Source organism: Oenanthe melanoleuca, chromosome 6 (assembly GCF_029582105.1).
Source record: "Oenanthe melanoleuca isolate GR-GAL-2019-014 chromosome 6, OMel1.0, whole genome shotgun sequence".
Taxonomy (NCBI): Eukaryota; Metazoa; Chordata; class Aves; order Passeriformes; family Muscicapidae; genus Oenanthe; species Oenanthe melanoleuca.
The window spans coordinates 3,403,581-3,416,559 of record NC_079340.1 but is presented as its reverse complement, the minus strand read 5'-3'; the positions used below and the strand labels follow the sequence as shown (position 1 = coordinate 3,416,559).

At 49.9% G+C, this 12,979-nt stretch overlaps 2 protein-coding genes across 2 annotated transcripts in view; one reads left to right on the top strand and one right to left on the bottom strand.

Moving 5' to 3' along the window:
• Nucleotides 1–397: 397 nt before the first annotated feature.
• PCBD1 (pterin-4 alpha-carbinolamine dehydratase 1) lies at nt 398–5,546 on the top strand. Its single transcript, XM_056495635.1, has 4 exons — nt 398–603; nt 3,571–3,702; nt 3,859–3,939; nt 4,434–5,546. Exons 1-4 carry the CDS (start codon nt 601–603, stop codon nt 4,530–4,532), a joined length of 315 nt encoding a protein of 104 aa, XP_056351610.1. The 5' UTR covers nt 398–600; the 3' UTR covers nt 4,533–5,546.
• A 729-nt stretch (nt 5,547–6,275) lies between these two features.
• The window catches only part of SGPL1 (sphingosine-1-phosphate lyase 1), a 28,662-nt gene continuing 21,958 nt past the window's right edge, over nt 6,276–12,979 (bottom strand). Inside the window, exons 10-14 of the mRNA XM_056495625.1 lie at nt 12,261–12,410; nt 11,052–11,290; nt 10,350–10,496; nt 9,345–9,465; nt 6,276–9,263 (exon numbers count right to left, since the gene is read on the bottom strand). Coding sequence (XP_056351600.1) covers nt 9,123–9,263; nt 9,345–9,465; nt 10,350–10,496; nt 11,052–11,290; nt 12,261–12,410 — 798 coding nt within the window. The 3' untranslated portion in view covers nt 6,276–9,122. The remainder of the gene's footprint in view (nt 9,264–9,344; nt 9,466–10,349; nt 10,497–11,051; nt 11,291–12,260; nt 12,411–12,979) is intronic.

The following is a 12,979-nucleotide window of genomic DNA, read 5'->3' as shown; positions in this document are numbered from 1 at the left end:
GAAGATGAAAGAAGCAACGGGGAAAAACTATAAATTCCATAAGAATTAAAAATTAAAAGGGAGGGTTGTACATTAGAGGGGAATCTCAGGTATCAGGTGTTTTGGGAAGTCTGTGCCTCTCAAGTACCTCAGCCAAAGGGGAAAGAGAGGGAAATGCGGCCGGAAAATTGGGATAAAAGGAGGCTGCGTCCTCCAAAAATTTGAGAGATCCCAGGGGAATGCCCCATGGTCTGTCCCTTTATTCGAATAAAACAAAAAGGACTCCTCTGTCTCTTTTTTGGACATAAACCTTTGGTGTTTGTGGATTAATTTTCCTGATCCTTGTGCCCCAGGTGTAGGGAGAGACCCTGCGCGGCTCAGGGGGAAAACGCATCATCCCTTGGCCGGGCAGGGCTTCCAAGAGCCCGAGGGCATCCCCCAGCGCCGTGGGGCCCCGCAGGCAGGTGGCCAGTGCCGGGAAGGCTCGGCTGGCCGTGGGTGGACCCGGCAGGCTCGCCACGCCTCCCGCCAGGCCGGCCAAGCCCCGGTTCCATCGGGATCCGGCGGGGCGAGCATCACCCGAGCCGCGCCGGGGACGGAGCGCACCGAGAGCCGCGGGCCATGGTGAGTGGCTGCTGGCAGAGCCGGCTGTTCTGCCTTCTCCAAGGCAGGAATGGTTCGGAGGCTGCGAGGAGAGGCAGGAGGGAAGGGAGGAAGGAGCAGAGCGCTGCGCTGTGGTTAATCAGTAACGCGGCGCTGCTGCGATTCCAAAGGCAGCGCTCTGCGGGCTCGCAGGGAAAGGGATCCGACAGGAACGAGCCCTCCTCTCGTTCTCTTGGGCAAGGACGACCCCCGCGTGTGCTCCATCTCCACAAGCCCGCAATACACTCAGGCCAGCTGGAAATCGGGTTTTCCACAGCGCCGAAAAGACGGTGGGCCTTGTGGAATACACCATTCCACTCCATACTCAAACTCTTGGAATTCTGGCCCCAAAAACCTGGGGATTCCAAGCTTAGAACTCGCAGAATTTCAGCCTGAAAATCCTGGCAATTTTAGCCCCAAAAGCCTGACAATTTCTGCCCCAAAAGCCCGGGAATTCTGGCCCCGAAAACCTGGAAATTTTGGTCTCAAAATCCTGCCCGCTCATCCAGGGCTGTCCCCTGTGCCTTCTCCTAGGTGAAATTCTGCCTTTCTTTAGGAAAAAATTCTTGCCAGTGAGCGTGGAACGGGGTGCCCAGAGGAGCAGTGGCTGCCCCTGGATCCCTGGAAGTGTCCAAGGCCAGGTTGGGCAGGGCTTGGAACAGCCTGGGATAGTGGAAGGTGTCCCTGCCCATGGCAGGGGGTGGAACTGGATGGCCTTTAAGTTCCCTTTCCTTGAGCAAAGAAGGTTCAGATTCTCCCAATTTCCCATGCTGGTTCCTTGGTTTCCTGCTGGCAAAAAACCAAAAATTAAAATCCCAACTTTCTGGCAGTTGAGAACCAGCAGAAGAAAACAGAATAATTTCATTTCCCTAACGAGAAGAGTGTGTTTTAAAGGAGTGAGAGCACATGAAGGCATTGTCAGCATGACAAAAGCAGCAGGCTGGCCAATGTCCTGGGGGGAGAAGGATGGATTGGAGCAGGATGGAGGGCAGGGGGGTGCTCCAGGCAGAGGAGTTGGCTCTGGGTGCTCTGTGGGCCAAACCTCAGCCTGTCCATGGAGGAGCTGTGCTGGAAAAAGCCCCGAGGGCCATTCTCCCACAGAGTCACAACCGAGAAAAAGAACAATTACACCACATCCCTCTGTTGCTCTGCCCAGGGAAGGCTGGTTTGGAACCCAGCCCCCCTGCATCCATACCCCTCTGCTACAAGCAGCAACCCCAGTTTTACCTTTGCTCCCTTTAAGGAGCATGTTTCAGCCCCTGGTCCCAAATCCTGCCCTACCCCCGCCAGAGCCCCCGGGGGTCCCCCCCCGCCAGCTCCCTGTGCAGAGCCATCCTCTGTCCCCACGTTATCCAGTTGCTAAGCTACCTGTGCCCGGCTTATCACACCATCAGCAGGGAAGGGCAACGGCCCGGGGTTTATTGAGCTAAGTCATGTTTACTCACTGCCTTCCCTCCCAGCCCAGCTCACCGTTGACATTTGGGGGGTGGGGAGGGGTCATCCAAAATGCAGTGAGGCCAAAATGCACAGAGGCAAGGAGGGGCTTCCCCAAAAATCCTGCAGCTGCAGTGCCAGGGGGACAGGAAAGATCCCACCCCCAGCCACCCCACACTGGGGTTCAGTGGCAGCCTGGCACTCTCCACTCCATGCAGTGAAAGGGTCCTGGCTACACAGACAGGTAGCCATGGGAATGGGGTATCATTTTTCCAGTCTTCCCCAAAACGTGCAAGAACCACCCACAAAAACATTCATTTCACAGCTGGCTCTTTGGTTTTGTACAGCCTGTGAGCAGGAAAACCACAGGAGAGGATTATTTGCCTCAGCTGCCCAATGCCAATTCTGAGCATTGATGCCCAAGCAAAGTGTCTCTGATCGAATATCTACAAAAAACTGGGCCAGATTTGCCAAGGCTCACACTTTGCTCTATAGCACATAAAGGAAAAGAAATTACAAAGAGGTCTTTACCATCACTAGCTGGAAAGATCAACTCACCCAAACCTGCCAGAGCTCAAGGAGTGTTTGGACACTGCCCTCAGCACATGGTGAGATTCTTGGGGCTGTCCTGTGCAGGGCCAGGAGTTGGAGTTTGATGATCCTTGTGGGCCCCTTCCAACTCAGAACAATCTGTGATTCTGTGAAAGAATTTTAATTGCCAGAACATAACATTTCAGAGAGCACAGCCCCTCTGCACTCACTCCTACCTTCCCCACTGAGCCAGAGCAGAGATGGCTTGGGCAGCCCCCATCCCCAAGAGCTTCACTGTAGTTTCATCTCTGCCTATAAACACTCCTCAAAGCCAAGAACTGCTGCTTCCCCGCCACCGCCCCTTAAAAACTAAATCCCAGCAGCTCTGCCCAAGGCAGAACTCAACCACAGTCCCTCCCTCTGCCCTTTGTTCCTCACAGGCAGAAACAGCCTCTTAAAATCCATTGTAATATAAAGGAGATGGAAGAAGGAGCTGTACTGCAGCTTAGTGTGACTCATCTCTGATCCATACCACTTCTTTCTCTTCAAAAGCAGGCTCCCAGTAAATAAATAAATAAATAAGCAAGCCAGCCCTCCTGCTTTGGGAACCCTAAAGCAACTCTCTGAACTAGAAATTATCACAAGAAGTTCAGCTTTTTAAGCTTTTTTTTCCCCCTCCCAGAAGATTATACATAAAAGAAAACGAATTTTGGAGTTTAACTTCACACAGGTATCATTTCTTAGTACCTCAGGCACTGTGGGAGGTGTTGCAGTGAGAGGACAGAAGGGACCAGCTGGATTTCCTTGGCACATGCAGGATGCATTCCAGGCAGGGAGCACAGGACATTGATATTCCAACCCTCCCACCCACTGTGCAGCTGCCTCCATGCTCCCATAACTCCACAACCCATGGGGTTGCTCTGAACATCCCACTTCTGCCACACTGACCTGCTTCTCTTCACTCTCCTTTCCTTTCCTTGCCAGGCAGGAAAAGCCCACAGGCTGAGCACGGAGGAGAGGGAGCAGCTGCTGCCAAACCTGCGAGCCGTGGGGTGGAACGAGGTGGAAGGCAGAGATGCCATCTTCAAAGAGTTCCACTTCAAGGACTTCAACCGGGTACAAGCACCAGGGGCACAGAGAACCCATGGAAAACTCCCAGAATATGCCAGACTTAAATTTGGTTGGGTTATGTAGACATAGGCAGCGTCAAATTGATAGTGATGGGGTGAAAACCAATATATTTAGAGTTAACTTTTCCTTCTTACACTGCAGGCCTTTGGCTTCATGACCAGAGTGGCTCTACAGGCAGAAAAACTGGATCATCATCCTGAATGGTTCAATGTGTACAATAAGGTAAGAAACACAGATGGTGGGGACAAAGCAGAGCAGCTCCTGTTTTTGAGGGATAGAACAGGAGCAGCAAGTCCTGCTCTCATCAGCAGGATCTCTTTCCTCAGATGCTATTCCCATATCACAGCCAGCCTACAGCTATCACAGATCCTTCCCTCCTCCTTTTTCCTGGTCCAGCTGAGCAGTAGCTGCTGAAGGCTGGCACCAGGATTGCTTTTTAAAATCTGTATCAAGTAGCAGCCACAGGAAAAGCTTCTGGGGAATGAGTGAGTTGAGAATGGCACAGGTGGCTGCTGTGACCAAGGCAGGGGTGGCAGTGACAGCTTGTGGCCAGGATGAGCTGTAGGAAGAAGAACCAGGCAAAGTGCCAGAGCACCTCTGCCACCCCAAGGAATTTTGCTAACAAGTTTGGAGCTCCTGTGCCTCATCAGATGCAGCACTGGGGAAACCAGCCCTGCTGTTTCTGTCAACAACACTTGCCTGTCTGTCTGCCTTAGGTTCACATCACCTTGAGCACCCACGACTGCGGGGGTTTATCGGAGCGAGACATCAACCTGGCCAGCTTCATCGAGCAGGTGGCAGCTTCCCTCTCCTGACCAGGGATCCACGTGCCAAAATCCCACTGTGCCACTGTGTCCTGCCTAGATGGCTGCACCCAGAGCCTTTTCCCACTTCCAAGCTGGATCCTGGATCCAGACAGCCCAACACCTCGCCAGCCTCCCCCAGTGCAGCTCAGATGGATGGAGGCACTTCTCAGGGTGCATGTATCCATCTCTGATCCTGCAAATTCCATCCTTCAGCCCTTCCTTAGCCATGTGATCCCACACCTCCAACTGCTGAGCCTCTTACCAGGAGTCATATCAGAGTCACAGGATAGTTTGGGTGGGAAGGAACCTTAAAGATCACCTCGTTCCACCCCCTGGCGTGGGCAGGGACATCTTCCACTATCCCAGATTACTCCCAGTCCCATCCAGCCTGGCCTTGGACACTTCCAGGGATCCAGGGGCAGCCACAGCTTCTCTGGGCACCCTGTGCCAGGGCCTGCCCACCCTCACAGGGAAGAATTTCTTCCCAATATCCTGTCTATTCTGTGTGAATCCATTCCCCCTCATCCTTTTACTACACACTCTTGAGAAAAGTCCTTCTCCATATTTCTTGTCAGTTCTTTCAGGTACTGGAAGGCTGTACTTAGGTCACCCCAAGGCTTCTCTTCTCTGGGCCGAACAATCCCAATTCTCTCAGCCTTTCCTCATAACAGAGGTGCTCCATCCCCTCTTACCATCTTGGTGCCTCCCCTGGACTCGCTCCAACAGGTCAATGCCCTTCCAGAGTCAAGTTACACCACTGCACCAGTAAATCTGTCCAGAGCCTGCCCCCACATCCAGCCCCTGTTGTTGCTCCTTACCTCCTGGAATGTGCTTTCTGCCTAAAACATGTTTTGTGAACCCTCTGGCTTCTCTAACCAAGCAGCAAATGTGCTGTGCAATTTGTCATTGCTGTAACCCCTCTCTAGCAGTATTACATCAGGCACGTGGTCTCACCTGACTGCAGCCAGCCTTTAGCAGGGCACCAACTGAAAGTGTTTACAATAAACATCTCATTTAACCCAATGGCTCTTTGGAAAGGGGCCTCACTGATCAAATTACACCAACAGGTTTTCCCAAGGGCAGGTACTGCCCGACTGCTCTCAAGAAGGTGCTTCTGCCACAGAAAAACTTCAAACAGAAATGGCAGGTGCCTTCAATTCAGAGTGATTGGGGTCAGAAAGACAGAGATGATCATAAGCCAGGGCAGGCAAAAACTGCTTGTGTAAAATCACAGCTGTGCCACAGCCAAGGCACAAACACAGGCAAAGTACAACCAAAAGGCACAAAAGCAGCACAGCATCAGGGCAAGGGTTGCTTAGGGTGGAATTCTTCCCAAAAAGAGGCTGTGGGTGGATTTGGTGGTACAAGATCTTCACCAATACAATGAGCAATCTTGTGTGAAGCCAGCAGCATTTGCTTTCAGCACAAGTCTGGGGAAAAACACTACAAACATCCAGTTCAGGACTTTTTTTCTTCTCCTTTTTTAACTCTTTAAAGTTCTACAAAGTATTAATAGAAAATCCATTGCTCTTAACTTCCAGCATCCTTGAACATCATACACAAGATGCAGACACAGACACCACCTTCATTTTGACAGAAGGACAGAGCAGCCCTCAGGCAGAGTTAGTAAGATTCATAAACCATCCTCCCTGCCACAGACCAGGCTGTGCATGAGCAAATTCCAGGAACAACAGGTCTCCATTCCTTCAAACAAGCACTGAAGCAGAAAAACAAGAGCTCAGTGAGCATAGATAGCTAAACGCACCATTTTAATACAAACCAGGCTCATTTTCACCAGCTCTCCAGCTGCCTCCAGTTCAACAGTGGCAAATCAGAGCAAAGCAGAAAACTGCTGTCAGATCAACTCATCCCATTTGTCCATTAAAAAGTCCTTGTGGATTTATTGGGCAAGGTATTATTGTGTTGTACGCAACCCTTCCGCTCCCCTCTCCCCCGAGTCATCAGAAAAGTGCAGATGAAATCCATGGCATGAAGACACACATCTCTTCTTGGTCCATCCCATTGGATATTCTTCATTCTAGTACCTAAGAACAGGTGAATCCCTTGGGAGTTCTTTGTACAAGCAACAGATTGAGTGTCCCACTTGGAAAACCTGAAAATCCTGCAGGAATTAACAGTGGCAAGGATCCCTCCAGGTCTAAAAGTACCATCCAGTTTCAGATCATAATCCAGTTCATCAAATTCTTTTTTTGTCCTTGAAACAATCACACAGCCTGTAAATCCGTATTTCCAAGACCATTTGGCATGATAAAGTAAATGCAGATTACATGTTAGGTGACAAGGATGAATAAAAACTACACACCAGGGAATTACAGTGGCCTATTCCCGACCACAGGATTACATTTACAGTATAGGACAAACACACATGGAACAATTAAACCCACAAATATTATTAATAAGCAAAGCCCAGGATAGAATACACTGACTTACAAATAACATCTTCAAATACATCCAAAAATGTGAAATGGAGCACTGATCTGTTAGATCCACCTACTTCCTGGGAGGAAAATGCAACCAGGGAAGGAAGAGAAGGGAGTTTCGCTCTCCTTCAGCCCACCCCAATCCACCCCTTCTTTCTTTTAAAGCAGAAACAAAAAGAGTACCTCCCTTTTTTGTTTTGTTTTGTTAAATCTCGGTTCCAAAGAGAACCATCACAGTAGCCAGACACTGAAGACTGTCTCCAAAGTACTGCAAACTCAGAGATAATGGTCATATTGGCAAGACCTTGAGGGAACAAATAGGTCCAATACAAACTGCCAGAGCTGAGAGTCTCTCTCTCTCTCATCAAGACCCTCGGGCAATTCAATGATTTCAAAAGGGCTCAGAGACTTGCATGAAGTCATCAAGCTCAGGGAAGATAGCCAAAATGCTTGTGTCTCCTAGCACAGGGAATAAAGCTGTTGGAAAGCCAGGATCCTTCCCACAGTGGCTGGGCCCAAGGCTGTGCTGGTTTGTGCAGAAGCTGGTCAGTGACCTTCTCATTGCTTAAAATTCCTGTGCTTCAGCCAGGGTCAGCTTCAGGCTAACAGGCTACAGCAGAGAGATGCCTTCAGATGCCCTGCACAGGACTGTGCAGACACAGCATGATGTCTTCACCCACATGCGGGATTTCTGCCTGGGAAACTCTCTGCTCCATGCAAAAAGCTGAGCAGAAATATGGGAAAGCCCTGCAGGAGTAGCTCCAACACTACTTGAGAGATTCTGACTTGTCCTCGAGGCCACAACTGCCTCACAAGGCTGTGCTGGGAAAACTCTCTCACCCTAAAAACAGCAGGGAAAAATAGGAAGGCTGAGCCACATGCCCAAGGCTGGAACACCTCTGACTTGCTGCATCCTTTCCTCAGCGTCTCCTAGCATCTTTGTAATACTGTGAAGGGACTTGGCTCATTACAACTACTATCCTACCTAACAGGCAAGGGTGCTTCCTCTGAGGCCAGCCTGCCTTTGAGGTCTGTTTTCAAAATTAGTACCATAAAGAAATTACTACAATCAAGGTTGTAGTCAGACAGCTGAACCCTCCAACCGTCCCTGGCGTGCCACAAAAAAAAAAAGCCAGAGAAGCATCAAGGCACAATGGTGAATGCCCTTTTGAGAATGTGCCTTAAAAGAATCAGTGCAAAGAGCTGAGATTACTGCTATTACAAAAGTCACCTTTTTGATACTAAAAGACCGTGGTTAAAAAACCGTCTGCGCGATGTCCCTGGCTGTGACACGGGCCAGGGCCTGGCTCTGCTACAGCATCCTGAGGGGACAGTGTAAAACCTTCAAGTTCTGAACAGTGAAATGAGCTTTGCACCTCCCTCTAGATTTGTGCAAGGGAAAACAGCACTCCTGGGTGGTCAATGCATGTCTTCTACAAGAGGCAGGGGAGCAAAACAGCCAGGATGTACCCGGGGTTTTCAGTACCATCCAGTTCCTCTCCCTACACCACCTGCTTGGTTTCTATTTCTGCTCTTGTTCAAGAGATTCCAGAAAAGGATTCTGTGTTGTTTTTTTCCTCCCCCTCAGCAGATATTGATTGCAGCCTCACTGAGATCTCCAGAGGGGATTTCAAAAGGAAGCAGTGAGTACCTTCCCTCTGCCAATTTATCAGCTCTGCATTGCACAGATATAAGGCTCCCAGCACGGTCTGTTAAATGCAGCAGCTCACAGGAATACTTAAGAGAACACAAAATTCCAATTTGCTGTCTACCATTAACTTCCGGGAAGACTGGAGCCATGGAACACAATGTGATAACTCAAATTTAACACTTGGCTGGACACTGGTCTGAGGAGAAACAACTGAGGAATGAAGTGACATGCAGAATACCTGAGGAATTCGGAGCTGTGGAATGGACATTCAATTCACCATCAATAGCCATGATGAAAACAGGCAGTGGGGAGAGGGAGGAAAAGCCCTAAAACTGAAATTGGGCATGAAAACAATGCAGATTTCAGAACAGACTAAGACAGGGGAGGAATTTTTCCAGATCAAGCCACCCTCAGAGCTGCAATTGTAGGAACTGCAATCTCTTTGCCTAGGAAACCTTTGGAACCACTCCAGTGCTGGCTGGCAAGGCACTGATTGTTGCACTGCAGTCAGTGGTGGCCAGGAGAGCCGTTCATGTGCTTCTCACTGCTGGGAACATCCGTGCTGTAGAGGCCATCCAGGTAGGCCTGGGAAATCTCTGCCACCAGGCTCCTGTCTGGGACGGACTGTGCCATTCCATAGATGGCTCCCTAAGCAGAGAAGAGCAGGCTGTTACACAGGAGAAACACCCTCAGCCCAAGCAGCCCCTCACACTGTGCTGGCCCCCTCACCATGCCGGTGGTCTTGGCGTTGAGGTCCTTCATGATGTCCTGGATGCTGTCCCTGACATCCTTCAGGAACTGCTCGGCGACGCCGGGCTTTGTGTGCAGCTGCGTGATGCAGAGATGGATGCTGGGCAGGCAGGGCAGAGGCAAGACATTAACCACCTCCAGTACACACAGCTCCACGTTTTCTGAGCACCCAGCAGCAGCTGAGCCCTTCTGTGGCCTGGGATAACTGTGCATCTCCTTAAAACAGCATTCCCACTAAGGGTAATCCCTGCAAAATGCTTGCTAGAACCAGCTCCTTCTTCCTTCCTTACTTCACCATTAGGTTAAAGTTTCTCACCTCATTCCAGGCACCTCTGGTGAGAAAAATGCAGCTGCCTGCAAGCACAGTGAGCCCTGCTATCCTTTTCCTCTCCTTCCTCTGCAGCTTCTAAGCCATCATCAGAAGGAAGCACCCACCTCTGAGCTATCACCTCAGGCTCTCTGGACATTGCTTCACATGGCAAGTCAAAATTTTTTTTCAGTCTGGGAGTACTGGCCACTTTTTCCAACAGAAGCCCAATTTCCTACTTAAGGCAAGTCTCTGACAAAGATTAATCTTACATTGAAAATGATCAGCCCTTCACTATTGTTTTAATTTCCTTCATCTTCAGCGGGCAGGAGAAAGACAGTAAAAATAAATAAATCGATCTACAAACCCTCAGTTAACTAAACATGAGATAGAGCCTTGGTTATTTATATTTTTCTGCTTGTATTAGATAGAGGTAAATAGAAAGGGAGCCTCAGATATGTCCTCTGCCAGGCTCATTAAAATTAGTAGTACTTAATCTTCACTGCTGTATAATGGCAATTACAAAAGTGATTTCTGCTCTGCAGAGGAAAATTCTACATACAGTTTATCAGCTGTGGACAACAATACTCAGCAAATCACGAGAGCTACGTGGCCTGAAGCTGATCATCCTGCATACCCTGGCTAAATACATCACTCCATGGTCCCCACACACTCACCTTGGTGGGAACTGTAGGACATTCAAGTTCCATCCTTTTGCAGCTAGAAAATTAGATAATCGATAGATGTCAAAAGTGTCCGAGCCAATGGAGAGGACAGACACCTCTGGCTTCCCAAAAATGAAGATGCTGTCAATTTTTCTCAACCTTGAAAAGAAAGAAAAAAGAAATGACTGATCAGGGTTACAGGGTTCAGACGTTCTGTCCACCTAGCTGAAGCCTTAAAGGAAAAGCTTAAAGGGAACAGATGGCAGCACATTCCCACCCAAAAATCATGCACCCAGCCCGGGCTATTGGGACTTGCCAGAGGACCTGGGTCATTACATACCCAAAAGTCAAGTAAGCTCAGGAAGAAATGGAAAGGAGGGAAGGCAGAAAAGCCAGGGAAGGCAGAAAAGCAGAGAAAATCAGTTTCTTTTACAAAGCCACCCAAGCACCCCAACAAAGAAGAGTATAACCCTCCTTTTGTCCTCCCTCCAGATTGCCCCTCAGCCACAGCTGAGGCAGAAGGAATCCTCAAAGCCAGGCTGAATAAAGGTGTGTGCACTGCTCCCATCTGTATCCCTCAGCTATCTGGGCACAAATGTTCTCCCAGAACTGCCCAGTAGGTTCCCCCCAGCAGATAGCAGGGAAAAACAAAACAGCAGCAGTTTGGGAGGAGGGGTCCAGCCCAGGGCTGAAGAGCAGGATCCAAACACGTACTCTGATTCGAGGAAACGAGCTGTTTTAATGATCCTCTTCGTAGCCTCAACATAGCCCGACTCTCCAATGTGCAGCAGGGTTGCCCAACATGCAGCTATGATCCCACCAGGCCTGGAGCCTGCCACGGAGGGGGAGGCATAAATTCCCCCTTGCCAGTCTGGGGCTATGAAGAACTGGTACTTCCTGTACTGCTTGTCACTGTAGAGCACCACCGAGGAGCCCTTGGGAGCGTAGCCATACTGCAAGGGGCACAGAAAGGGTTAGAAAGCAGCAAGAGGGCACAGGAAGGCACCCAAATCCTCACCCAGATCCCATCTGTTCATCTGCTGGAGAGCAGAAGGCTCTGCAGAGGGCTTGGGACAGGCTGGATCCATGGGCAGAGGTTCAACAAGACCAAGTGCCAGGTCCTGCCCTTGGGTCACAGCAACTCCTTGCAGCTCCAGGCTGGGGCAGAGGGGTGGAAAGGGCCTTGGAGTGCTGGTGACAGTGGCTGTACATGAGCCACCGTGTGCTCATGTGGCAATGGCAGCTGGGCTGGATCAGGAATAGTGTGACCAGAAGGACCAGGGCAGTGATTGTCCCTCTGTGCTGGGGCCCTTGAGTGCTGTGCTCAGTTCTAGGCCCTCACATCCAGAGAGTCCTGGAGGGGCTGGAGCGTGTCCAGGAAAGGGTCTGGAGCCCCAGGAGTAGATGAGGGAGCTGGGAAAGGGGCTCAGCCTGGAGAAAAGGAGGCTCAGGGGGGACCTTTCGGTCTACACAACTCCCTGACAGGAGGGGGTCAGGTTGTCCTCAGAGAAAGCAAGTGACAGGACAAAAGGAAACAGCTTCAAGTTGTGCCAGGGGATGTTAAAGTTGGAAATCAGGAGAAATTTCTTTGTGGAAGGGGGAAAAGAGGCTGCCCAGGAAGGTGGTGGAGTCTCCATGCCTGGAGGTGTTAATGGAATGACTGGATGTGGCACTCAGTGCTCTGGTCTGGTTGATAAGGTGGGGATTGGTCACAGGCTGGACTCAGTCTTGGAGATCTTTTCCAGCCTGAGGGGTTCTGTACTTTGGCACACTGCACAAAGCACGTGAACAGAGCAGCCCCTACCCCTGCACCTCAGTGCTCCTCCACACAGTAGGGAAGAAATGCCCAAAGATGGCAGGATGGCAACAGGAATCACACCCCAAAAATGAAGGCACTAGAAGACCCCTCTCCCCTCTCCTTACCTTGTGGGTGTCAGCAGAAATGCTGGTCACACCTTCCACCCGGAAGTCAAAGGGGCGCTTTAAGGGGAACCCTGCCTTGTCCATGAAAGCAATAAGGAATCCACCCAGGCAGGCATCCACATGCAAGGGGATTTTGTACTTCACTGCAAGCTGTGTGTGAACAGGAGATCAGGGAACAAAATGATGTGGCTGGGGTACCCAAACTCACCAAAATGTATCTGGCATTTCACAGTTAAATGTCCACTGAGCCCTCTGAGAACATCACACCACTCTCAATGTGGCAATGTGGAAGGGCTGGCTGTTTGTGGGATGCCTTTTCCTGCCTTCCACACATAGGAAAAACAACATGGCATTTTGGTAGTTTGCTATGTTTGCCAAAGGAATGTGACAACATTGTCTGAAAGGAGTATCCATAATAAAGTACAAGGGTGTGAGCCAAATGAACAGAAGGTCAGAGGCCCTGGCTGGTCACATACAAAATAAATAACTGGAGCACAGAGAGGAAAGAAATCAAGAGGTGTGTTTGGAAAATAAGATTCCAGCCCTGACTCCTACTCCCTCCACACATTCCTCAGACTTCCATATCAATTTTGCTACAACCAGCAGGTCCTAAATCAAAGCCTTTTCACCAGGTAAGCCATTTGGGTGTTCTTTCCTCTCAGGCAGCAAAGAAAGAGCACTTGCTACATCCTACATTTGAGCTTATTTGAGGACAGTAA